Genomic DNA, 27,244 nt, shown 5'->3' with positions numbered 1-27,244 from the left:
TTCGTCTTGATTATAATTGCTCTTAGCCACGCATATCTAATTTGTGTCTTTTTAAGTGTTAATTAGTAAACAGTTTGAGCTGACATCTTTATGTGTTTGTGTATTGAAAAATAGGGCTTATTGCTTATTTAGCTTGGGGCAGATTCCACTAGCATTTACGTCACGGCATTGAGGTGAAATTAATGGAAACACATTTGGTATCGCGAAGTAAAAAGAATTTTTGAATCCAACTTCTGTACATCCACTTTGCATGGACTTCTGCAAGCCCTTGCAATATATGAGATTAGACTGGATTTGGGATCTGCATATGCAGGAAGAAAATGAGGCAGAAGATTTTTGTATCAGTAATGAAATGGCAGAGTCCAATTTTATAAAAGCAAAATGTTCATATCCCAGCACAATTGTTCATTCTTTCTACTTTTGGAAAGCTTTCATTGTACTTATTAACGTTAAGAATTTTGTAGAGGGAGATGTTGCAAAATGTGTGATCTCTTTGCACCATCTAGTGGTCAGGTCTTAAACTGCAGCAGGAAATAAGGTGTTTTCTACCTGTGAGACTTAGTATTTTTCAACACCCAGAATCTTTTCTTCTTTCTTTTTCAGTCAGGAAGCTGATATGTTTTGGGAAAGAAATTTGCCTACTTCATTTATTAAATAAAAGTTAATTAAATAGAAGTTAACCCTTCTTATATATTGTTCCGCTCCCCTTTTTTATATTGTTCAAAGACATAGAGCTGCCACCAAATTTTTACAGAGCTGTCACACTGAGTTGAGATAATTTCAGCCAAAAACAAAGGCACCTAATGAATTAGTTTAATGGACAGCCATTCCAAACGCATAAAAGAAGTGTTAGGCTTCTTTTGAAATGTGGGAAGTAGCCTGGGGACCTCCACTTCTTGGACTCTTCAGGAGTCTGACCACAGCTTGGGAACCACTGTTTGATGCCACAGACGAGATCAGTTCTCTCCCCATAAATTGTGGCAGACATCATGGGCAGTTTGTCATCTTAAGCAGCTACCCTGCTGTTCAGAATCGATTTTTTAATATTTAGTGTTTTCTTTCCAAGTGCCAAGGTTGTGCGTGTTTATTAAAATGCACACATTACAGAAACATTTCAAAGGTGAGAGTCCCCCGTGGTCCACTCCTGGGAGAGACACACATACACACACACGTGTCAAACAAAGATCACAGGAGTTCAACACTGGACATAATATTCTGTATCTTGCTTTCGCACAGACCGGTGTATCTTGCACAACCTTCCATGTCATTTCACACAAACCTACCTCATTCTTTTTAATGACTACATATGGTTCCCTTTTATGACTGTCATAATTTATTTAAGCAATCCACTATTGATTTACTTTTGAGTTGTTTCCAATTATTTGCTATTACACCGGTGCAATATATTTCCTTGTACGTGTGTCTTTGCTCCCTGGGTGTTTCTTAGAAGAATGCATGGTATTACCATTTTGCCTTCCAAAAAGAGTGTGCCCATTTAAACTTCCCCTCCCCCATCTGTGGTGTGTGAGCGGGTACCTGTTTCCCACGTCCTCACTATAGCTAAGCATCACTGGTATTTAAAGGTGAACATCTTTTCATATGTTTATTGGCCGTTTGTATTTCTTTTGTGAATCTCTTCTGTTTGTGCCCTTTGCCCAGTTTTTTCTATTGGCTTATTTAGCTTCTTTCGTTCATTTTTGAGTTCTTTATGTTCTTTGCAACAACCTCCTTTCTGTCCTGTGTTCAAACACACACACACATTCAACCAGTGGCTTTTCACCTTGTTAAAGATGTGTTCTGCTATACAATGGTTTTTAATTTTTTCATGGGCAATTTTGTCTTTGTTTTGAGGTTTTATTTTTGATTTCATGTCCTACTTAGAAGATTATAAAAATATTCGCCCATATTTTTTCATACCCTTTGTGTTTTAATATATATAAAACACAAGTATTTAACATATATAAAATATTAAATACTTTTCAACTACTGAATCCATCTGAAGTTTATTAGAAAGTAAGATCTAGATCCAGCTTTATCTTATCCTAAAGTGTTAGCCAGTTTTCACAACAGTGTTTACTTTCTTCAGTGAGTTTTCAGTATTACTCTTACCGGACAGTTCCATCTGTAAGTGGATCAATGGACATTTTTCTTGACTCTGTTCATCTCTGTTCTTTTTATGATTGCCACACTGCTTTGAATCTGATAGCTTTATAATCAACTTTAATATAAGGTTAGTTCTCCTGTCTGCCCCACCTCAATTTTTCTAATTATATTCACATGATTATTCTTCCAGCTGAACTTGAGAATCTTTTCAGGGGGAGAAACTCTCCATTCTAGATGTTTATTGTGACTGCACTGAGCATATAGATTAATAGAGGAACGATTGGTGAAAAGCCTGCACCCGGGTCTTTGTTTCTGTCGCTCAGCAGAGTGGAAGGGCGTTCTTTGTGGAGAGCCTGCACCCTTCTTTGTAGGTTATTCCTAGGTGTTTGATGTTTTCGTGGCTCTCATGAACAGGATCTTTTCTTCCATTATATTTTCTGTCATTTATGTATCAAAGAGCTGTTGACTTTTGCATCATTTTGTGGGCTGGCTCTCCCACTGACTTCTATTGTTTCTGACGGTTTTTCAGTTGCTTTTCTTCAGTTTCGCAGGCCGGAGTTTATGTCGTCTGCAAATACCAACACTGCCTCCTCCTGTCCCTCTTCCTGTGCCTCACCTGGCACCGCGGCCAGCTCGGTGAGGTCACTGGGCCGCCTTGTCTGGACGGAAGTTTCTAGTTCTATACTAACCCATAATGCTGCATTTTGGCTTGCTGCATATAGACATATCTTTTTTTTTATTATCATGTTAAAGAATTAGCCATCTATTTCTGTTTTCCTAAATGTTTTTATCAGGATTAGATGGTAGCTTTTTTTTTTAATTATTTTCATAATACCTTTTCTTTCTTTATTTATTTTTGGCTGTGTTGGGTCTTCGTTTCTGTGTGAGGGCTTTCTCTAGTTGCGGCGAGCGGGGACCACTCTTCATCACGGTACGCGGGCCTCTCACTGTCATGGCCTCTCTTGTTGCGGAGCACAAGGTCCAGACGCGCAGGCTCAGTAGGTGTGGCTCATGGGCCTAGTTGCTCCGCGGCATGTGGGATCCTCCCAGACCAGGGCTCGAACCCGTGTCCCCTGCATTGATTCTCAACCACTGCGCCACCAGGGAAGCCCTAGATGGTAGCTTTTGATAAATGTCTTCTAATCATCCATTGAGATGATCATATTTTTTCTCTGCAGGAATATTAATACGGTAGATTATAGTAATAGAGTTCCTAATTCTGAGAGTCTGCGTTCCCCCTCCCCCCCCACCCTCTTTGGTTCTGTCGGCAGTGGTGTCGCCAAGCAGCAGCCGCCACCCAGGTCACCAGGTCGCTTCCTGCAGCGGCCCAGGGCGTTCATCATATAAATGAGGGAGCGATGTTTGGTGGACAGAATTACCTGCCCTGGATACTGTCATGAGTTGTATACCTGGGTCATGCAGAACTGAGGTCAAGATGAATATTCCGTCTTTTGACGTCTATCATAAAAGGATTTTTCTGTCATTTTCTGTCCTTTTGGCAACTCTCATCCCCCAAGTTTGAAAGTAATACCGCCCCCCCCCCCCCCCCCGCCAGTTGAACTCTTAGAAGGTTGCCCAGCATGTAGGTAAAAAAATTACCATAAAGATAAAGAATGGGTAGGGCACGTTCCCAGAGTCATCCATGGCTTCTCCTTTTCCACTCAGAAATCAGTGCCAGAAAGCGGCATTGTTTTAAATATTTTCCACAAATAACCTAGGAGGGGGAAAATACAAATATCCATTTTTAGGTGACATTCAGCTGAATTCTGACACGCTGACTCACTGAGGGGTGAGCCCCCATGGCTCTTTGCCAACAGAACCGGCGTTTATTCAGCCACAAAGGCGTCCGTCAGCCCCCAGCCCTGCCCAGAGCCCCCTGCCGACACCAATGACTGGACCCGCAGGTACCCCCTGGGCCCCCAGCCTTGCAGCCTGGGAGGGGCCAGGAGAAGTCAGCTTGTTATTAATCACGCAGCAGTCCTAGTGCCACCACAGAATGTGCTTTCCCCCATTTTCCTTAAAATGCATGGCCTTCTCTGTCTTTCATCTTTCTACTTTTAAGAGTCATGGGTGCAGAAATATTTCACTTTCTTGCTTACTTTGTCCCCATGTGCCCACACAAAATGCACTCACAGGGATAAAATGGCAGTTGACACTCTGGTTGGGCAGTTCGTAGGGAATGGTGGGGACTGCGGCAAACTGGAAAGCACGCCTCTCTCTAAAGGAAGCAGCCTTCATTCACCTGTGTGAGGCTGAGGGTTGGGGTGCAAGAATGAAGGTCCAAAATCGCCATAGCCCCCTATTTGTTTTATAAAATCTGGAAAATGCTGGCATTTTATGCAAAGTCTCTTCAACTTTCAATGTTTATAACTATTTTAAACACCACACAGGCCACTAGTGTGTGAACCTCCAGCTTGCCCATGTCTGTGCATGGAGATACAAACACAGATCACATGTCGACTCATAATTTCACGATTCACAGGCGTGATGGGGACAAGCCCTGGGGTCGGCACTTTGCCTCCATGAGTTAAACACCACAGATTAGGGGCCATCACACCATCACGCTCAGAGGCTGTGGGAATTCAGAGGACCCACAGCCCGCACTGCTGCTTCCAAAGACTGAAGACCAGAATGACCTGCCCCCTACCTGAGAACTGAGTCCCTAGGCTAGCTGTCTTCTCTCCTTTGCATTGAGCTGTCCCCAGAGCCTGATCTGTCCCTTCACTCACCTATCCATCCACCCGTCCATCCACCCACCTGTGTCTCCATCCACTCATTCATCCACCCATTCACCTCCCCCCTCCCCACAGCCTGTACCATCCATCCATCCATCATTCATTCATTCATTCATTCATTCATTCATTCATCTATTCTGGGCCACAGCCTCTACCAGCCTCTGAAGCTACAGAAATGTCTGAGGCCCCATCCTGACCCTGCACTTAAGGAGGAGATGGAAAGTGATGTGGGGCCCTGGAAGCTAGTGATTAATCCTCCCTGGAGGAGGACGAACGTCCCAGAGGGAGTAGCATTCGAAAAGGCACAGAGGTATGGTGTTTGACAGGAAGAGGGAGGGGAGATCTGAGAAGCCATGTGTGGGGAAAGGTCTGTGCAGAAACCTTTGACGCCTCACTCCCAGAGCAGGGGCTGGGGCTCCGCCCAGGTGGGGACGTAGGAGTCACTTCACCGCTCTTTGATGCTCTGTCGGTTCCTAGGTGGAGGTGCTCCTGAGCTGAGGGTGCCCTGAGAGTGGGGGGGCTCTCGCGGCACTGAGCCCAGGGCAGCAGGCTGTGTAGGGTGCTGGTGGGTGTCACCATCCCCCCCCCCGGGAGTCCCCGGCTTAGAGCAGGAAAGGGGGACGGGGTGCTGATGAGCGTTGATGAGAATGACCTGGGTGCCCCGGAGTCAAAAGAGGTACGGCCTGAATCGGCACGTGGTCCATGCATTCATCCGGCAGCTGTGCCCCGTGCCCATACAGACGTGGTGCCTGCTCCTGCAGCAGGTGGGTCGCGAGGGGTCCTTGTTCAGCCCCTCATTTAGGGTGAGGCTGAGCAGGGGGGCTGGGTGGGGCTCAGGGTCTCTGACTCTGGGGTTGCTGCTCTCGGGTCAGAGCTGAGCAGCCCAGCAGGAAAGCCAGAAGGGAAACACAGAAGAGGCTTCCCGCGAGGGTCGCACCGACCCCGCTGTGGGCTTGTTGTGGGACCCTCCTGCTTCCCGACCCCGGTGGCCTCGGTCAGGCTTCTCCCCTCTCTGAGCCCCGCTGTGCTCACGTGGGAAGGACAGCAGTACCAGCTTCACTGGGCGTGAGGATTCTGTCCCCGACCCTGGCTTGGGACACGGCAGCTCCTACCCCTCCTGTTCCCTTATTAGTGACCACAGGGCTCATGGGCTGTAGTCCAGGAGCCCTGACCTCCAGGCCCAGCTGTGGGCTCTCAGCAAGTGAGGGGATGAACAAGGCATCTCCCCAGCTTGGGGGTATTTCAGGACCCCCCCCCCGCAAGGTCTGGGGGGCAGTCCTGGCTTCCCTTCATCCCCCAGGCCCCAGTCTGCACGTGACAGCCCTTCTCGGGACAGAGCCCTCCTACAGGCTTGTCAGCCCTCCCAGCACACGGAGGAGGCCTGCGCCGTGGCACGTGAGGCCCCTTAGGGCCCACTCCTCACAATGGCACCTGGCCCTTTCCTCTCCAGGGGTACCCGAGATCCAGCAGCGAGGCTTCCAGAAACAGATGGGGGGACACAGAGTCCTCGTGTGAGGAGAGGAAGCTTCCCGGAGCTGAAATTCCCAGAGGGGCTGAACCCAGGGTGACACAGCAGGTGTCATGGCCTGGCCCATGGGGCCAGGACAGGCTTGGGAAAGGCAGGCTGTGGGGACGGCCGGGGCCACTGCTCAGAACCTCACCCACCGCCCATCTGCCCTGGGGACCCGCCGTGACTGTCACTCCAGCCCTGAGCCAGACTTCAAGTTGGCTGGTGTCTTGTTCCTTTACTTCCCCCTACCTGTCGTCACCTGGCCAGGGCCCTGAGGCCCAGCCTGGGCTCCTTCAGACCCACTCTTGCCACATCCTTCCAGGCCCTTCTGTGACCCCACCTGTCCCCCATTTCGGAATTCCACCCGTATTGAGAGGTGCGTGTAGACACCGGTCCTGAGGCTGGTTGCCCCACCAGCAGTGTGCCTGTCCCCGCCCCTGGCCTCATCCAGCCCTCGGGGACCTTGGGAAGTTTGATCTTTCCCTGAGCCTCAGCTTCCACATCTCAAAATTCAGGTTCTAAAAACAATCCCTTACTGCTGGTCCTTGTCTGGAGCCCTCTCGTTGATTTGATAGTTAACAAGACCCAGGGAGGGAAGGGTGGGAGGGTGTGTGCTTGCCTTTACTTCTTTTCCCTCTATTTTATTTAGCAAAAGGTTTCAGGTCGTGGTTCTCTACCTGCTTAACCATTAAAGCCCCTTGGATGCTTTTAAGAAATGCCGATGCCTGCCCTGCCCTCAACCCCACCCTGACCCCAGGCAGGGTCCAGGCAGCACTGGCTTTGGTTCAGACCCTTGATTCTGATGCACATGGAGGACTGCTTTTTCACTCTCAAGAGTGGGTGGGGGGTTTGATCAGCCTCCTTCTGCCATGAGGCTGGGGCTAGAGTGACTTGGCCTCCCCAGTGCAGCTGGAAACCAAGGTCAGCATCTCCCACCGCCAGGATGCTGGCCTCACCGTGACAAAAGGCTCTTGGAATCTGGGAATCGCGTGCTGTGTCTCGAGAGGTCTGATAAGTTGGCAGCAGGGTCTTCTGCCAGGGGCCCACCATCCCCGGCCCAGGGAAGCCCCACAGAGCCCCTGACAGCGACGTCTCTTTCCTGGACTTCCTGCTGCTGTGATAATGGCCCATGCCCACCAGAGGGCACTGTGGCCAGGGCCGGGCGCTGCTCGGCTGGGCTCAGCTCTACGAACCAAAATGCTTTTTAATTGAAAATTTTTTTAATTCAAAAAGGATTTGCTGTTTGTACGCGAGTGCAGGTTTTCCTCATGCAGGAGGCTAATGTCCTGAGTCAACAGATCCGGGCCCAAATCCACCTTCAAAGGTACTCAGTGTTTGCCCAAGGGAGTGAAAGGGCTTCCAGAAGCGGCCCTAGTCTCTTGGGCAAACACTTTGGGGCCAGCAATCCCAGGCAGAGGACAGCGTCTGTGGGAAGGGTTATCCACGGCCTAAGGGGGATTATGACGGGGGACATATGTTGAAATTTCATTTGGGGAGTTAGAGAAAACAAGAGGTGCTTTTCTCCAGCCAAGATAACCTACAAAGGGAAGAATCTCAAGGGCAGGGGTGGGCGGACAGCAATCTGTGCGGCGGGTCCCTGGCCCCCTCCTGGGGCGGCGGCGAACTTGGGCCGTGAGTCAGGAGGAGGCGGCGTGTGTACTCCTGATTCTCCCCCCGCCCCCGAGGGTGAGAGAAACAGGAGTTTAGCAGTTTGTCCTTGAAGACCCTTCTATACCCCCCTCCCGCAGTGACCGTGTCCCTACCCCTGGCCACAAAGACTGGCCTCCGACCCCCCACCAGGGCCCTTCCACCCTGGCCTGTCCACCTGCGCCCCTCGTACCGCCCCCCACCCTGCCATCGGGAGCGCACTTGCGAGGCCCACACCGGCAGGGCAGCGTCCGGGTCTGCAGCCCGCTTCCGGGCCGGCTCTGGACGTCTGGGAGCGCGGGCTTCCGTCTCCCTCCACGCGCTCTCTGTGACCAGCCCCCAACTAACCAAGGCGGCCTCGCTGCCCTGGGCGTCCCCGCCACCCTGGGAGCCGGACACTCTGGAAGAGCAGAGGTGGCACAGCCCACAGCTGTCTCCCCAGCACGTGACGGTGCCCCTGCAGGGCGCCTGGCGCTGGGCTCGCTCCCTCACCTCTGCTGCGGGCGGCCCCAGGTGGGCGTCTCCCAGGCAAGGCCTCAAAGCAGCCAAAGTGAGGCCCTCCCCACCCTCTCCCCCAGCCCCTCTTCAGCAGCCCCTCAGCCCTGATGCCTCTGGTCTCCTCTCTGCTCACTCCCATCCACATCCGCTCCTACATCTCACTGATTGGGCTACAGAACTGACCCACAGCATCAGGTCACCTGGGAGCTGGTTGACGATGCAGAATCTCAGGCCCCACCCCAGACCTACTGAGTCAGGACCTGCGTGTGTTAAAGGCGGATCAGCCTGCTGTTAACAGCCTCTTCAGAGCTGGGTGCCACCCTCTCCCCACGCCTGAGGAGAGACCACACTCGCCTGTCCACGTCAGCACTGCTCTCTTGAACTTTTGCCCACCCAGAACTGCCCCTGCTAAGATCACCATGTGTTTTTAACTACCGTGCCCCCGGCCTGTGCAGCTCAGGCACTGCTGCCCTCCTCCCTGGCCCCTGGGTCCATCGTCAGGGCTGGTTTCCTCCTGCCTTCTTGGCCCCAAGTGACAGGCCCATCTTCTTGTCTTCCGACCCTGGGTGCTTTTCTCGAAACAGCTCCACGCCTGTAACTCCAGATACCCTGCCCCCCAAGTGCTTCCACTTCCCATCCCTTTATTCCTGGTTCCATATGTCTCCAGCCGGGCTTGTGGCACCCCCTGGGTGCTGCTCAGGGACCACCCTCGGCCATTGGCAGAAATGCTCTTATGCTCTCTCCCCCAAGCTGCTTTCGTCCTGTGTTGCCCATTTGGGTTAAAGGCTCCGGTGTGCCCATGTCCATCCCCTGCCACTCTTGTAGGCTCTCACCTGGCCCCAGCGCCCAGCACGGGGGCAGGGAATGTGATGGGTGCTGATGGAGCGTGATGCGCCTGAGCAGCCACCAGGTGGCGGTATTGTCCCAAACTTTGCCTGAAGGCCTGGTCCAGGGCTGCACTACTCCTCCAGCCTCCTGGGAGCTGGAGTCCCCAGACCATGGTCATTAGCAGGAAAGTGGGGCTACTTTGATGGGCTCCCCCACGTAGCCAGCAGATGTGCAGCGAGTGCTTGCCTGCTGCTGGGGCAGGCGGGCCCTTAACCTGCCGCACCTCGTCCTGCCTTCACAGTAGGCCCCGGGAGTAGAGATCATCAAGCCACCTTTTTAATCGAGGTGTAATTGACATGTAACAAACATTGTATTAGTTGCGGGTGTACAACATGTTTCAGTATTTGTGTATATTGCAAAGCGATCATCATAATAAGTGGTTAATATCCCTCATCAAACACAGTAACAATTTTTTGACTTCTGACGAGAACTTTTAAGATTTAGCAACTGTCAAAGATGCAGTACAGTATTAATAACTGTAGTCACCAGGCTGTACATCCCCCCCGCATGGCGTAATTATTTCGTGACTAGAAGTTAGTGCCTTTTGACTCCCTTCACCCGTTTCGCGCACCCCACCCCACCGCTGCTTGTGGCAACCACCCATCTGCTCTCTGCACGGTGAGCTTGGTTTTGTGGTTGCTGTTGTTGCTGTGTGTTAGAGTCCGCATATAAGTGAGATCAGATGGTGTTTGTCTTTCTCTGTCTGACTTATTTCATTTAGCATAATGCCCTCAAGGTCCATCCGTGTTGTCACAAAGGCAAGATTTCATTATTTTATTTTTTATTTAAAAAAGTTTTTTATTGAAGTATAGTTGATTTACAGTGTTGTGTTTCAGGTGTGCAGCACAGTGACTCAGTTACGTATGTGTGTATATATACACGTACATACGTATATTCTTTTTCAGATTCTTTTCCTTTATAGGTTATTACAAAATATTGAGTATATTTCGCTGTGCTATACAGTAGGTCCCTGTCGATTATCTATATTATATATAGCAGTGTGTATATGTTAATCCCAAACTCCTAGTTTATCCCTCCACCCTGCTTTTCCTTTAGTAACCATAAATCTGTTTTCTATATGTCTGTGGGTCTATTTCTGTTTTGTATATAAGTTCATTTGTATCTTTTTTTTAGATTCCACATGTAAGCGATATCATATGATATTTGTCTTTCTCTGTCGGATTTACTTAGTATGATAATCTCTAGCTCCATCCATGTTGCTGCAAATGGCATTATTTCACTCCTTTTTATGGCTGAGTAGTATTCTACTGTGTGTGTGTGTGTGTATACCACATTTTCTTTATTCATTTGTCTGTTGATAGATGTTTAAGTTGTTTCCATGTCTTTGCTATTGTAAACAGTGCTACAGTGCTACAGTGCACATTGGGGTGCATGTATCTTTTCGAATTATGGTTTTCTCCAGATACATGCCCAGGAGTGGGATTGCAGGATCATATGGTAGCTCTATTCTTAGTTTTTTAAGGAAGCTCCGTACTGTTCTCCAGTACTGTTCTCTGGTTATACCAGTTTACATTCCCACCAACACTGTAGGAGGGTTCCTTTTTCTCCACACCCTCTCCAGCATTTATTATTCATAGACTTTTTCATGATGGCCATTCTGACCAGTGTGAGGTGATACCTCATTGTAGTTTAGATCCGCATTTCTATGTTAGCAATGTTGAGCATCTTTTCATGTGCCTTTTGGCCATCTGTTATGTCTTCTTTGGAGAAATGTCTATTTAGATCTTCTGCCCATTTTTTGATTGAGTTGTTTGGGCTTTTTTGATATTGAGCTGTATGAGCTGTTTGCATATTTTGGAGATTAATCCCTTGTCAGTCACATCATTTGCAAGTGTTTTCTCCCATTCTATAGGTTGTTTATGGTTTCCTTTGCTGTGCAAAAGCTTTTAAGTTTAATGAGGTCCCAGTTATTTATTTTTGTTTTTATTTCCATTACTCTAGGAGATAGATCCAAAAAGATATTGCTACGATTTATGTCAAAGAGTGTTCTGCCTATGTTTTCCTATAAGAGTTTTACAGTATCCGGTTTTACAGTTAGGTCTTTAATCCACTTTGAGTTTATTTTTGTGTATGATGTTAGAGAATGTTCTAATTTCATTCTTTTACATGTAACTGTCCAGTTTTCCCAGCACCACTTATTGAAGAGACTGTCTTTTCTCTATTGTATGTTCTTGCCTCCTTTGTTGTAGATTGATTGACCATAATTGCATGGGTTTATTTCTGGGCTTTCTATCATGTTCCATTGATCTATATATTCTTTTCTGTGCCAGTACCATACTGTTTTAATTACTGTAACTTTGTAGTATAATCTGAAGTCAGGGAGCTTGATTCCTCCAGCTTCACTTTCCTTTCTCAAGATTGCTTTGGCTATGCAGAGTCTTTTGTGTTTGCATACAAATTTTAAGGATTTTTCTTGTTCTAGTTCTGTGAAAATGCCGTTGGTAATTTGATAGGGATTACATTGAATCTGTAGATTGCCTAGGATAGTATAGTTATTTTGACAATATTGATTCTTCCAATCCAAGAACACAGTGTATCTTTCCATCTGTTTGTGTCATCTTCAATTTCTTTCATCAGCGTCTTATAGTTTTTGGAGTACAGATCTTTTGCCTCCTTAGATAATTTTTTTTAACATCTTTATTGGAGTATAATTGCTTTACAGTGGTGTGTTAGTTTCTGCTTTATAACAAAGTGAATCAGTTATACATATACATATGTTCCCATATCTCTTCCCTCTTGAGTCTCCCTCCCTCCCACCCCTCTAGGTGGTCACAAAGCACCGAGCTGATCTCCCTGTGCCATGCGGCTGCTTCCCACTAGCTATCTATTTTACGTTTGGTAGTGCATATATGTCCCTGCCACTCTCTTTGTCACAGCTTACCCTTCCCCCTCCCCATATCCTCAAGTCCATTCTCTAGTAGGTCTGTGTCTTTATTCCCGTCTTACCCCTAGGTTCTTCATGACCTTTTTTTTTTCCTTAGATTCCATATATATGTGTTAGCATACAGTATTTGTTTTTGTCTTTCTGACTTACTTCACTCTGTATGACAGACTCTAGGCCCATCCACTTCACTACAAATAACTCAATTTCATTTCTTTTTTTGGCTAAGTAATATTCCATTGTATATATGTGCCACATCTTCTTTATCCATTCATCCGATGATGGACACTTAGGTTGCTTCCATGTCCTGGCTATTGTAAATAGAGCTGCAATTAACATTTTGGTACATGACTCTTTTTTGAATTATGGTTTTCTCAAGGTATATGCCCAGTAGTGGGATTGCTGGGTTGTATGGTAGTTCTATTTGTAGTTTTTTAAGGAACCTCCAGAATGTTTTCCATAGTGGCTGTATCAATTTACATTCCCACCAGCAGTGCAAGAGGGTTCCCTTTTCTCCACACCCTCTCCAGCATTTATTGTTTCTAGATTTTTTTGATAATGGCCATTCTGACCGGTGTGAGATGATATCTCATTGTAATTTTGATTTGCATTTCTCTAATGATTAATGATGTTGAGCATCCTTTCATGTGTTTGTTGGTAATGTGTATATCTTCTTTGGAGAAATGTCTATTTAGGTCTTCTGCCCATTTTTGAATTGCGTTGTTTGTTTTTTTGATATTGAGCTGCATGAGCAGCTTGTAAATTTTGGAGATTAATCCTTTGTCAGTTGCTTCATTTGCAAATATTTTCTCCCATTCTGAGGGTTGTCTTTTGGTTTTATTTATGGTTTCCTTTGCTGTGCAAAAGCTTTGAAGTTTCATTAGGTCCCATTTGTTTATTTTTGTTTTTATTTCCATTTCTCTAGGAGGTGGGTCAAAAAGGATCTTGCTGTGATTTATGTCATAGAGTGTTCTGCCTACGTTTTCCTCTTAAGATTTTGATAGTGTTTGGCCTTAAATTTAGGTCTTTAATCCATTTTGAGTTTATTTTTATGTATGGTGTTAGGGAGTGTTTCATACTTTTACATGTACCTGTCCAGTTTTCCCAGCACCACTTACTGAAGAGGCTGTCTTTTCTCCACTGTATGTTCTTGCCTCCTTTATCAAAGATAAGGTGACCATATGTACGTGGGTTTATCTCTGGGCTTTCTATCCTGTTCCATTGATCTATATTTCTGTTTTTGTGCCAGTACCATACTCTCTTGATTACTGTAGCTTTGTAGTATAGTCTGAAGTCAGGGAGCCTGATTCCTCCAGCTCCATTTTTCGTTCTCAAGATTGCTTTGGGGCTTCCCTGGTGGCACAGTGGTTGGGGGTCTGCCTGCCGATGCAGGGGACACAGGTTTGTGCCCCAGTCAGGGAAGATCCCACATGCCACGGAGCGGCTAGGCCCGTGAGCCATGGCTGCTGAGCCTGTGCGTCCGGAGCCTGTGCTCCGCAACGGGAGAGGCCACAACAGTGAGAGGCCCGTGTACCGCAAAAGAAAAAAGATTGCTTTGGCTATTTGGGATCTTTTGTGTTTCCATACAAATTGTGAATTTTTTTGTTCTAGTTCTGTGAAAAATGCCAGTGGTAGTTTGATAGGGATTGCATTGAATCTGTAGATTGCTTTGGGTAGTAGAGTCATTTTCACAGTGTTGATTCTTCCAATCCAAGAACATGGTATATCTCTCCATCTGTTTGTATCATCTTTAATTTCTTTCATCAGTGTCTTATAATTTTCTGCATGCAGGTCTTTTGTCTCCTTAGGTAGGTTTATTCCTAAATATTTTATTCTTTTTGTTTCAATGGTAAATGGGAGTATTTTCTTAACTTCACTTTCAGATTTGATTTTTCATCATTAGTGTATAAGAATGCCAGAGATTTCTGTGCATTAATTTTGTATCCTGCTACTTTACCAAATTCATTGATTAGCTCTAGTACTTTTCTGGTAGCATCTTTAGGATTCTCTATGTATAGTATCATGTCATCTGCAAACAGTGACAGCTTTACTTCTTCTTTTCCGATTTGGATTCCTTTTATTTCTTTTTCTTCTCTGATTGCTGTGGCTAGAACTTCCAAAACTATTGAATAAGAATGGTGAGAGTGGGCAACCTTGTCTTGTTCCTGATCTTAGTGGAAATGCTTTCAGTTTTTCACCATTGAGGACGATGTTGGCTGTGGGTTTGTCATATATGGCCTTTATTATGTTGAGGGAAGTTCCTTCTATGCCTACTTTCTGCAGGGTTTTTATCATAAATGGGTGTTGAATTTTGTCAAAAGCTTTCTCTGCACCTGTCGAGATGATCATATGGTTTTTCTCCTTCAGTTTGTTAATATGGTGTATCACATTGATTGATTTGCGTATATTGAAGAATCCTTGCATTCCTGGAATAAACCCCACTTGATCATGGTGTATGATCCTTTTAATGTGCTGTTGAATTCTGTTTGCTAGTATTTTGTTGAGGATTTTTGCATCTATGTTCATCAGCAATATTGGCCTGTAGTTTTCTTTCTCTGTGACATCCTTGAGTAAAAGTGATGAGGGCGGACATCCTTGTCTTGTTCCTGATCTTAGAGGAAACACTTCCAGCTCTTCACCATTGAGTATGATGTTAGCTGTGGGTTTGTCGTATAGGGCCTTTATTATGTTGAGATAGGTTATCTCTATGCCCACTTCCTGGAGAATTTTTATCATAAACCGATGTTGAATTTTATCAAAAGTTTTTCCTGCATCTATTGAGATAATCATATGGTTTTTATCCTTCAATTTGTTAATGTGGTGTATCACATTGATTGACTTACAGATGTTGAAAAACTCCTTGCATCCCTGGGATAAATCCCACTTGATCATGGTGTATGATCCAACGTGAGTCAACGTATTGTTGGATTCAATTTGCTGGTATTTTGTTGAGGATTTTTGCGTCTGTGTTCATCAGTGATATTGTAATTTTCTTTTTTTGTGGTATCTTTCTTTGTCTGGTTTTGATATCAGGATGATGGTGGCATCATAGAATGAGTTCGGAAGTCTTCCTTGCTCTGCAATATTTTTGGAATAGTTTAGTTTGAGAAGGACAGGTGTCAACTCTTCTCTAAATGTTTGATAGAATTCGCCTGTGAAGCCATCTGGTCCTGAACTTTTGTTTGTTGGGAGTTTTTTAATCACAGATTAAATTTCAGTACTTGTAAATTGGTCTGTTCATATTTTCTGTTTCTTCCTGGATCAGTCTTGAGAAATTGTACCTTTCTAAGAATTTGTCCATTTTTTCCAGATTGTCCATTTTATTGGCATATAGTTGCTTGCAGTAGTCTCTTATGGTCCTTTGTATTTCTGTGTCAGTTGTAACTTCTCTTTTTTCATTTCTGATTTTATTGATTTGGGCCCTCTCCCTTTTTTGCTTGATGAGTCTGGCTAAAGGTTTATCAATTTTGCTTCTTTTTTCAAAGAACCAGCTTTCAGTTTTATTGAAGAGTTCATTCTTTCTTTTTTATCGCTGAGGAATATTCTACTGTATATGTACCACATTTTCTTTATCCATTCATCATCCATTGATGGACACTTATGTTGGTCCATATCTTGACTATTGTAAATGATGCTGCTGTGAACACGGGGATACGTAGAACTTTTTGAATTAGTGTTTTCCTTTTCTTGAGGCGAATTCCCAGAAGTGAGTCATGTGACAGTGCTATTTTAGTTTTTTAAGGAACCTCCATGCTGTTCTCCTTAGCGACTGTACCAATTTACATTCCCACCAACAGTGTACGAGGGTTCCCTTTGCTCCACATCATCGCCAACATTTATTTCTTGATGTGACCCCTCTTTAGAGATGAGTTCACTGAGGTTCAGAGGAGGAAAGACCTGCCTGAGGTCACCCTGCCACGTCAAGTCCTTCCCTCCCCGCCCCTTCTGTTTGTAGGGACCACAGTCCTATCACCAGTGTCACCTGGTCCCTGTGGCTGCTCAGGGCTGCTCGCCTCTGCTGCTCACACGGGACAGCCGGGGCCAGCCCAGGCCTCGCCCCCGCACCCAGCGCCAGCCTGGATCTGTGTCGGTCCTGGGTCGGCCTCCGGGACCACGGGCAGGGTGGCTGAGGACGCAGTGCTGCAGTGGTAGTCTGCTGGCTGCCTCGGCCTCCCCACCATTTCCCCTTGGGAAGAGTAAAACCGTCCGGAAGCTTCTGCTTCCCCTCGTTTCTAGAACGATCCCTAAAGCCCCTCAGCCCGTAGCTGTGCTCCTTGCTCTGCATGGCCCTCAGAAATGCCTCCTTGCGGCAGGCAGCTCACTTTGGGGGTCGGGAGGGCATTTGGAGCCCACAGCTGCGGCTGGGGTCTGCACCCTGCTGGGTGGGCACCCAGCGGTCACCCTCGTGCTGGGATGGTTGCACGTCACCTTCCTGGCAGCCCCCCCCCGGGGTCTCCGAGGCGACAACTTCAAGTAGTGGCTGAGTTCAACCAGGCAGCTCAACTGCGTTACGTAGGGAAGCCCGTTTTATGGCAATTCTACTGCTAAAAAGTTTTAAAATATTATTTTAAATGTTTAACAACCACTGACCTAACCTAAGCAACTCATTTCTAAGACCCGTGGACCCATGTGGCTGCCCTGCGTGGTGTCCAGGCCATTCCCATGGCCCTGCTCCCCAGCCCCGCAGCCTCGGGCCTGGCCCTTCTGCCCAGCGGGCACTCCTCACCTGTGCCCCCTCTTCTTCCTGGCATGCCCTGCCCAACGTTTGGATGTTGAAATCCTGCCTGGCCTTCGAGGTGAACCACAGGTGTCCCCACCCCTTCTGTAAATTTCCGCCAGACTCGGAAGCTACCTTCTGTCATTTCAGTGAGCCGGGGTCAGGTAGGCAGGCTTGGGTCTCAGGCGGGAGGGTTGAGCTCAGGTTCGGGCGGGCAGCAGGGCGGGCCTGGCAGAGGTACACTCCGCCGGCGCCCGCCCTGGCCCAGGCTCACGGAGCCCCAGGTCCATCACGTGCGAGCAAGTGCTGGGAGCTCAGTGCGGAGTGCGCTTCAGGGTGTGGGGTGGTGCCCCTTCCCTGCGTCCCATGTCAGCCGGTGTTTGTCTTCAGGTCAGGAAGCAGTGAGCAGAGCAGCAAGTCCAGGGGTCCCCCAAGCCTGGTGGCTGCGGCTAGCCCAGGTCAGGTCTGGGATGGAGCCCCAGCTCTGTCCCTTCCCGTCCGTGGGAATCCTCCAGCAGCAGGAGCGTGGGGACCATCCGCCGGGGGGCAGCAGGGCGCACGTGGGCAGCTGCGCGCGTCCGCTGCAGGCACCGCGGCCTTGGGCGCTGCTGGGGCCGAGAGCTCACCTTTCAGGGGGCGGGCAGGGCCCAGAAGGCACCAACTGTCACTAACTAGCCAGCCACCTGCAGCACCAAAGGCGTCTACCCCCCGCCCGCCGTGCACGTGCACAGCTCACGCCTGCAGTACATGTGCACGTGCAGAGGGCCGCCCTTACCGTGTCCTCAGGGCCTGCGCCTGCCTGTCCGAGGCCGTGGGGGGGGGGGGGGTCCTTCTCTGGTGTCCTCTAGCCCTGACTGTGCTGCTCTACCCTCTCCCCCTGCAGTACGAGTACAGCTTCCGCACGGAGCAGAGCGCCGCCGCCCGGCTCCCACCCAGCCCCACCCGGTGCCAGCAGATCCCCCAGTCCTGAGGGGCCACCTGCGGGGAGAAGATGCATTGCCCAGACTACTGAGCGCCCCCCTCGCCCGGTCCCTCCCGCCGCCCATCCACACTGCCCCGCTTGGCGCTTCTGGGAGACTCTGGGCAGCTGAGCCGTTACCTCCTCGGTCATCAGCTTGCCTGACGTGACACCCCACTTCCCTGGGGATGCTGTTCATAATCTCGACTAATCTGTGTGTGCTGTAGTGACCAGTGGCTCCTACCATGTCTGTGTGATGACCAGTTGTCCTGCGAACAACCCTACCCACCACGGGAGTCACCCCGAGGGCCCTGGACAGTTGTTCTGGCCGCCCAGTGACGCCACCGGCTCCCTGCTCTCCGGACCGTCACCACCACTAAGCCATTGCTTCCTCCCAGAAGACCCTGAGGGGCTGGCGGCTTCGCACAGGGCCCTCCAGGGCTGACGGATCGCCCCAGACCCACGGAACACATCGCTCATGCCAACGGCATCAAGTGCCCGAGAATTTCCCAGGGACCCTAAGGAAACGTGGGAGGAGGCGGCCAGCGGGTCCCCAAGTGGACAACCTCAGACTCGCCCCTCAATTCACACACTGGATGCCCTGAGGTCGGGGGACAGCCATCCCCCAGCCACCGGCCCAGAGAGGACTTGCCTTCCCGGCGAGACGGCCGTGTGGCCAGGTGCTTGCCTGGACGTGAGCTTTGCTGCCAGGACGCTGGGCTCACTCACCTCACACCCTCATCCCCACAAAGGGCTCATCTCTGCAGTGCCCACGTGCCAACGACAGCTCCAACTGCCCGGCCCGGTGCTCTGACCGTGACCAGGCCGTGGGTAAAGAGGCTCTGTGAGCCCATGCCCAGGGACGTGGACACGCGGTCACCCAGCTTCTCAGAGCCAGGCTGTGTCTTAGTGGCCTCTGCTAACAGGAACAGTTGTTTTGAAAAGCCCGTCTGACCCAGGTCACCAAACTGGGGCCAGAACTGACATCTCTGCCACGAGTGGCCAGCGGCCATGCTGGCATTCCCCACAGTGCCGGCTGGGACTGGGTGCCAGTCCCATGGGTGCCATGGGAACGGGGCCGCTGTCCTCCCTGGAGGCTCGGTCCTCACCCTGTGGCTGCCTTGTCTGGCCGTTGGAATTTGTCCTAACTCCCCAGGACTTGGTATCTCACATCTTGGGGGTCACCAGATGGTTGGCGCTTTGGACGTGAGGTTCGATATGTGTCTGGTCGCTGGCATAGGAAGGCAGCCTAGGAGAACCACTGCCCAGCCAGGGACAGCCCCTCCTCCCTGCAGTTCCTAGGGTGGCACAGGGCTGGCTGGGGCGCAGCAGGACCTGGCCGGCAGTTAGGAGCTGCCGCCTCTGGCTGAGAAGTGAGGCCGGGGCAGAACATCCCTCACAGACCCGCATCAGCCCCACCACTCCCCTCCCCCTCCACTCTTCCCCCACGGCTGCCCCTTGGGCTTCATTTCGATACCTCCTGATTTCTGGGCGCTAGAGAAATCAGAAATTTCTCCCCACTGCCCCCGAGACCTGAGGACATACCCCGTGGGGCTGGCCTTCCCACGTGGCCACGTGGCAGGAAAAGGCAGTTAGCTGGTAGAACCCGCCAGGGCCCGGGAGGCGCGGGATGGAAAGTCCCCATGAGGACCCTTTGGGATCGGTGCTTACCCAGGACAGAGCCGATGAACCGGTCTCAAATGTACCCACTGAAATGAGCGGGCTGTTTCTGGGGAATTGGGGGAGCCCCGTGGGGCCCGGAGACCCTGTGTCTGCTGCTGCCGTTTGGACGGGTGGGGCTGGTCCAAAACCGGCAGAGGGGTGACGTCTCCGCTCACCTCTGTCCGGCTGTGTTGGCTCGTGGGCTCTGTCCTTGCATCTCTCCTCACACCCCAGCTGTGGGATCATCTCCAACAGGTAACACCCCACGGCCGTTCTCCCTTGACTGAGAACCAAGCACTTCGGCGGCTCCGATGGGCCCTAGGAGGTTCAGAGACAGCCACGTGGGACCCCTTGTCAGGGAGCAAGAGAGCAGTGAGGGTGTGTCTGGGGAGAGGAGCCGCCAGCCCCCGCCAGCCCCCCGCCAGCCCAGGGCCACCCTGCAGTTCTGGGACAGGCAGGCAAGGCAGGGCTGCAGGGCCGCCGGGAAGAGGGCAAACCTCTGTGGACCCAGGCGAGCTGGAGAGGCCTCCACAACGTTCCAGACTCGGTCTGGGTCTAACAGCGACTGTGAACGTCGCCATGACGGCAGCTTAAGACAATGAAGCAGTGACAGTGTTAAGAAGTCGCGTCCGTGGTGGATTTTAGGCTGCTCCAAACTCTGCACCCTTCCTTCTGAGGTGGGTGCCCACGTGCCCCGCCTGCCCCGTGTGGAAGTGGAGCTCGCTCACCTCGGGACCGAGCCACCTCTCTGTCTTTCTGGGACGGTGCTGTTCTTCACAAACCCTCTGTTCACGTGGGGAGGGAAGGCAGGGGTTCTCTCGGAGACGTGAAGGCAGCAGCCTCCGTCCTTCCCGGAAGGACTGACCAGAGCACAGCACCCCCTGCTGCCTTCTCTTCCCCCTGAACGTTCCAAGTCTCTCTCCAAAGGCCTTGGAAACAGCACAGCGGTGATAAGGAGCAAGCAGTTGTCTCCAAGTTCACTTGCAAATTTATAACAAGGCTTTTTCCACCAAGTCCGGGAACTGGTACCAGCCACAGCCTCCACTTGGAGGGATGAGCACCCTGGTGGCGGGGAGAAATAGCGGGTTAGGCCCCCGCCCTAGCTCCCCAGAGGGCCACCCTGCTGGGAGGCTCTGATGGCCACCACCTGCCCCCGTGTCCTTCAGAAGGCGGCGGGGGGCGAGGAGGACCAACACGTACAAAGCACCTGCTCCTTGCCAGGCGCTAGGCTGCACTTGAAGCACATTTTCTCCTGTCACCACCCCTCCCCCCCAAAAAAAACAAATACTCCGGTTCCAGATGTTTGCTCCCGGTTCCAGATGAAGAAGCTGAGACATGTCCACAGGCACAAAGCTGGTGAGTGGCAGAGGCGGGATCTGGCCCCAGAGCCCCCGGTGCCAGCTGTCCCATCACGAGCACCTGCCTCCAGTCCAGTAATGGGTTCCCAGCTGTCACTGGCCCTGCTGGTGTGACAGTGTCTCGCCCAGCACGGGGCGAGAGCTGGGTGCAGTCCCGGGGCTGCGGGCTGCCCGTCACGGTTTACAGGGGTCCCAGCCCGCAGCTCCCCTGAGAGCTGGTGCGCCCAAGGGTGAGGCACAGAGAGGCCTTGACGGCAGCCCCGTGCCTGCCGGGCGCACGAAAGCCGAGCTCACCTCCCCAGGGCCTGGAGGGGCCGGGTGCCCACGCTCACCACGCCCCGGGTGGCCAGTTTTCTTCACCTGTTGCGACCGTGCCGGTGGGGGCCTGTCACCACCGGGAGACAGGCCTCAGGCCGGTGGCTGTGTCACTAGCTTAGGAACAACGTCGTACCGCGTGTATTTATTTGAGGTGACTCCAGTACTTGGCAAAGGGAAGTTTCACTGCGTGATTGTCGTCTTAATATAATTTGTTAAATAAACGTTTGTTTTAACCTTTCCCCAGCCTGCTGCTGTCTCTGAGGCACCGAGATCGGCTTCCCTCAGGGATGCTCTGGGCTCCACTCTCTCCAGCTCAGCCCAGCTGCTGGCTGGGTTGGCCAGCACCCTGGCCTTCCAGCCTTCTAGAAAGAGCTGGTGGGTTTCTTTGCCCCCGTTTAGCTTAGATGACCTGGTGACAAGCCAGAAGGATCCCAGAGGAGCGAAGAGAGCCCTGCCACTCCCTGGCGACAGCCCTCTGGAATGCTTCTGGAGGGAGAAAACACCAGTTTCCATAAAAGCATGCGAAACGCGTGCATTTTAATGGGTCGCCAGCAAGGAACGCAAAGGGGCGCTTCTATCTCTGGCTCGCCCCGAGCCTTGTCTGTGCCGAGCCGGGGCCGTCTGGCTGCCGGGAGTGGGGGGACATGCAACCACGTCCAGCGCCAGTGGTTTTGTCCTGTCTCCACTGCTCACCTGCTGGCAATATGCCACCCCAAATGCCAGGGAGGGGCTGCCAGCCCTGGACGCACACAGGCTCCTTGTGAGCACATGACTGGTGAGGTTTCACCACCATAGCTCTTTACCTTTTTCATAAGTGGCTTCGCAGTTTGGGGCTGGACACCCTGTTCATGCCAGACTAAGGCGAGAATCGCGTGACCCTTAGCTCTCATCTCACTGGGACCATGAAAGTCCCCAAAAGGGTACTGGCACCTCCAGCCCAGGCCCCCACCTCTGGCATCCCTCAGGTCTTTTTCCCACAGTGGGAGAGGGAGAACAGCCCAGAGAATTCCACGAGAAACCCACGAAGAACACTCAACATGGAGTTTGAAGAGTCCCTCCTAGTGCCGGGTCACCAAGGAAGTACACGTAGTAGCCTTTGACATCCAAGACACAGAATCTGCACTGCTCGGGGTCGCCGGGGGGAAGCACCTCACACATGGGCCTTTGGGCAGCAAGAAATTGAAGTCCACACTCTACAGCCTGGTCCAGGGTGGGCTTAGCGGCCAGACCCAAAGGACACTCGGACCGCAAAGCAGGACACAGCCTAGCCTCAAAGGGGCCAGAGCAGGAACACCTGTTTCTCCTCTGTCTCACCCACACTGCCTCGTCTGTCTCTGTCTGGGCGTCTTCTTGCTTCTCGTCCTCTCACACCCTGGCCCTCCCTCTCCCGTGCTCTGTGCACCAGCATATGGCACATACATGCTCACGTGGCCACCCAAGTTCACACATTCTCAGTTCACAAGACCCAGAGGCAAGAGTCCCAGGACAGACTCTGATTGGCTGCCTGGGTCAGGTGACCCCCTTCTGCCCCTAGCAGCTCTGGCCCTGGTGGGAGGGGGAGTGTGTGATCACAAGGCATCTGGAGCAGGTGTAGGTTTAGGCCCTCTAGAGGCATCTGCTACACAGTGGGGCGAGGCTGTAGGCAGAGGGGTGAGACACCTCCCTGGAGAGATGGAGGGGCCCTCCACCACTCTGTGACGAGGGGGGAGGACGGTGAGGTGGGTGGAGCACCATTCGTACATTCACCCAACCGTCCAAGCCGTGTTGTATGAGGACCTTCCACATTCAGGCCCCGAGCCGGGCACTGACACCACTGACGTCCCTGTCCTTGCGAAGCCGACGGTCTAGCCCATCCCACTCCACCCCCACCACACACACCCCAGCCATGCCTACTCCCCCTAATTCTGCCTGCTATTTCCCACCATAACTGGCTCATCCCTAAAACTCTAGAGGCTCCCTGAGCCCCACCCTCACCTTTCTCCCCCTCTGCATCCTCCTGGCAGCTGGGAGCAGCTGTGTCTTTAACGACCCTTAGCTCTGTCGCGGCCAGTCTCCTGGAGGTCCAGCCCCATAGTCCCAGCAGCCACCTGGAGGTCTCCACTTGGATGTTCCGCCTTGACCTCAGCACATCCCGAGCTGAATGTACCATCTTCCCCCAGGCCCCACATCGTTCCCCTTCTCCTAACTTCCCCATCCCTGGAGCAGCTCCACCATCTCTCACGAGAGTCACCCACACCCCCACCTGGAGCCATCTATGATCACCCTGTTTCCAGCTGGACAGTTCTCTCATCTAAACTTGCTTTCAAACTCAGCCACTATTTTTCTTGCTACTTCTTTTTAAGTTCTGGCCTCGACACTGTTCCCTGGATGACAGCATCAGCCCCTTAACCATTCCCCTGCCGCCCATGTCCTCCCCTCTCATCCGTCTTCCTCATGGCCAGGATCCAATAGGACTGCTCCACTGACAGTGCTTCACCCCTCACCCTAAGAATGAAATCTGAGCCCCCCAGGTTTCCGTCCACCACTGTCCTAGGTCTGACCCCCACCTCCCATCCCAGCCTCACCTGCCACTAAATCTCCCTGCTGAATTATTAGTGCTTCCTCAAACCCTAAGCTCTGCTTCCTTGCCTTTGCATATGCTATTCCCTCTGCCTAGAATACTTTTCCCTCGTTTTTTCTGCCTGGTAAACTCCTGTTCATCCTTCAAGACTTGCTCATGTGTCTCCTCTGGGATGTCCTTCTCGACCCCTTCAAGCCACTGTACACCTTGCATTTTAAACCTATTGACCCATTGGCGGTACTGGAGCCATTTGATCCTCTCATTATGTTATCTGCTCCTGGAAGAAGGGGTATGTGTCTCATTTATTACACAGTCCTCCCCAGCCACACATACACTCAAACTGAGCCCCCAGTACAAGCCTAGAGAAATAGCAGGCATGAGCAAATGCTCTTTGAATGAGTTTCTTGAAGTGAGTGGGCTGGACTCAATTGCTGAGGAGCCTAAGAAGAATGGGCCCCAGTGGCACTTGCTGTGAGGCTTGGGACCACCCCAGGGATCATGATGACAAGCACTGGGCCTCCATGGACATGTCTACGCTGGCTTCAAAGACACCAGAGATAAGAGTGAGAGCTGGGCCCTTATCTGGCTCCTTTTTGAAGCCGCGGCGCCCAACACGATCCACGATGGCGGTGGGGTGGGGGCAGGAAGGTGGACTGCCACGGGCTGCTGGTTCTCTCCCTTGAGCCCAACTCAGGGAGATGCCGGAGAAAGCGACAGGAAGATTGGTGGACCACAGGACCCAACACTAAAGCTAGAAGGGGCTCGGTGAACAGCAACAGGCCATGAGGGAAAGACAGCCAATGCTACAGGTGAGAGATTGCGTAGGCGAGCGGCGTTCTGGCTTTGCTCATTCATCTGCCCCCCCCGCCCCCCACACGCACACATTGCTCTGCATGGGTCATTTTCATCCTTTCACCATCCCTTCACCATTTTCATCCTTTCACCACCAAAACAACAGCTGGGCTGGACCCCTCCCTTCTCCCCACATCTTGGGCCAAGTAAGTGCAACCAGAGACACAGGTCTCAGGAAAGGTGGTTCTGGGGCAGAGGTCTTGGACACTTTCCTGAAGGTCTGAATTTCCTGATTGGGGAGGACACACGGGTAGAAGTTGGCACGGATTGGAACATCCAAGGTGCATCAATTCCTCTATAACCCTCCTTGTCCTTCTCTGGAGGGAGCGCAAGGGTTTGCAACATTGACTGCACGTTAGAATCACCTGGAGAGTTTTTAAAACTTCCTGTGCCCAGATCACAGAAAGCAGAATCTCTGGAGGAGGGACCCAGGAGCCAGTTGTTTGTCAAGCTTCCCAGTGATGTTAGTGTGCAGTTGAGGTTAAGAACCAGCTTCCTTGCCACTCTGCTCAGCTCCATTTCCAGCCAATGGAGCTGAGAGGTCTAGGGAACAGTGAGTTCACATGGGAAAAACAGACGCCAGAAGAGCTGGTCCACCAAAAGGAAGACAAGAATCTAACCCACCAATACCAGAAGAAGCACTAATAGGCCAGACAGAACATGAGTTTAATATAAACAAAAAGTAGCCCTTGGGCTTCCCTGGTGGCGCAGTGGTTGAGAGTCCGCCTGCCGATGCAGGGGACATGGGTTCGTGCCCTGGTCTGGGAAGATCCCACATGCCGCGCGTGGAGCGGCTGGGCCCGTGAGCCATGGCCGCTGAGCCTGCACGTCCGGAGCCTGTGCTCCGCAACAGGAGAGGCCACAACAGTGAGAGGCCCGCGTACCGCAAAAAAAAAAAAAAAAAAAGGTAGCCCTTAAGAGATATGGGAGGACACTGAAACAGGCAGGAGCAAGTTGTTTCAAGTAAGAGCCTAAAAGTTCTGAAATACTGACCAAAGAGGAAGAGAAACAAATAAATCAGCAGCTGCACTTGAAGATTTTAATACAGAAACTGTAGCCAAGTTGATAAAATACAAGAAAATATACAAGGCCAGCATTACCCTGATACCAAAACCAGACAAAGACACCACAAGAAAACAAAATTACAGGCCAAAAACCTGATGAACATAGATGCAAACATACTCAACAAAATATTAGCAAACCAAATTCAACAATACCTTAAATGGATCATACCCCATGATCGAGTGGGATTTATTCCAGGGAAACAAGAATGGTTCAACATTCACAAATCAATCAATGTGATACACCACATTAACAACATGGATAAAAAATCTTATGATCCTCTCAATACATGCAGAAAAAGCATTTGACAAAATTCACCATCCATTTATGATTTTTTAAAAATCGCAGCAAAGGGGTTTAGAGGGGATATTCCTCAACATAATAAAGACTACATATGACAAACCCACAGCTAACATCATATACTCAACAATGAAAAGCTGAAAGCTGTTCCTCTCAAATCAGGGACAAGGATGCCCACTCTCACCACTTTTATTCAACATAGCATTAGAAGTCCTAGCCAGAGCAATTAGGCAAGAATAAAAAAAGGCATCCAAAATTGGAAAGGAAGAAGGAAAACTGTCACTATTTTCAGATGACATGATATTATATATAGAAAACCCTAAAAACTCCAGCAAAAACTGTTAGAACTAATAAATGAATTTATTAAAGTTGTAGTATACAAAAATCAATATACAAAAATCAGTTGCATTTCAATACACTAGTGATGAACTATCAAAAAGGGAAATTAAGAAAACAATACAGTTTATAATTGCATCAAAGAGAATAAAATACCTAGCAATAAATTTTAAGCAAGGAGGTGAAAGGACTGTATGTTGAAAACTATAAGATACTGATGAAAGAAATCAAAGAAGACACAGATAAATGGAAAGATATCCCATGCTCATGGATTGGAAGAATTAATATTGTTAAAATGCTCATACTAGGGCTTCCCTGGTGGCGCAGTGGTTGGGAGTCCGCCTGCCGATGCAGGGGACACGGGTTCGTGCCCCAGTCCGGGAGGATCCCACATGCTGCGGAGCGGCTGGGCCCGTGAGCCATGGCCGCTGAGCCTGCGCGTCCGGAGCCTGTGCTCCGCAACGGGAGGGGCCGCAACAGTGAGAGGCCCACGTACTGCAAAAAAAAAAAAAAAAAAAAAATGCTCATACTATCCAAAGCAATCTAAGGATTCAGTGCAACCCCTATCAAAATTCCAAGGTCATTTTCATAGAAAGAGAACAAACCTAAAATTTGTGTGGAACCACACACAAAAAAAATAGCCAAAGCAATCTTGAGAAAAAAGAACAAAACTGTAGGCATCATGCCCCCTGGTGTCAAACTTTATTACAAAGCTTTCATATCCAAAACAGTATGATATTGGCATAAAAACAGACATATAGACAATGGAACAAAATAGAGAGCCCAGAACTAAACCCACACATATATGGTTGATTAATTTGCAACAAAAGAGCCAAGA

At 50.3% G+C, this 27,244-nt stretch overlaps 1 protein-coding gene across 2 annotated transcripts in view; it reads left to right on the top strand.

Annotated features, from left to right (window-relative positions):
- Window positions 1-18,363, top strand: part of MVB12B (multivesicular body subunit 12B) — a 176,186-nt gene extending 157,823 nt beyond the window's left edge. For both annotated transcript variants that reach the window (XM_069540748.1, XM_060014144.1), the window contains exon 10: window positions 17,884-18,363. In XM_069540748.1, the coding sequence (XP_069396849.1) occupies window positions 17,884-17,970 (87 nt within the window). In that variant the 3' untranslated portion in view covers window positions 17,971-18,363. The remainder of the gene's footprint in view (window positions 1-17,883) is intronic.
- Window positions 18,364-27,244: the final 8,881 nt, after the last annotated feature.

Source organism: Delphinus delphis, chromosome 6 (assembly GCF_949987515.2).
Source record: "Delphinus delphis chromosome 6, mDelDel1.2, whole genome shotgun sequence".
NCBI classification, from domain to species: domain Eukaryota; kingdom Metazoa; phylum Chordata; class Mammalia; order Artiodactyla; family Delphinidae; genus Delphinus; species Delphinus delphis.
This window is presented reverse-complemented; position numbering and strand designations above follow the sequence as displayed.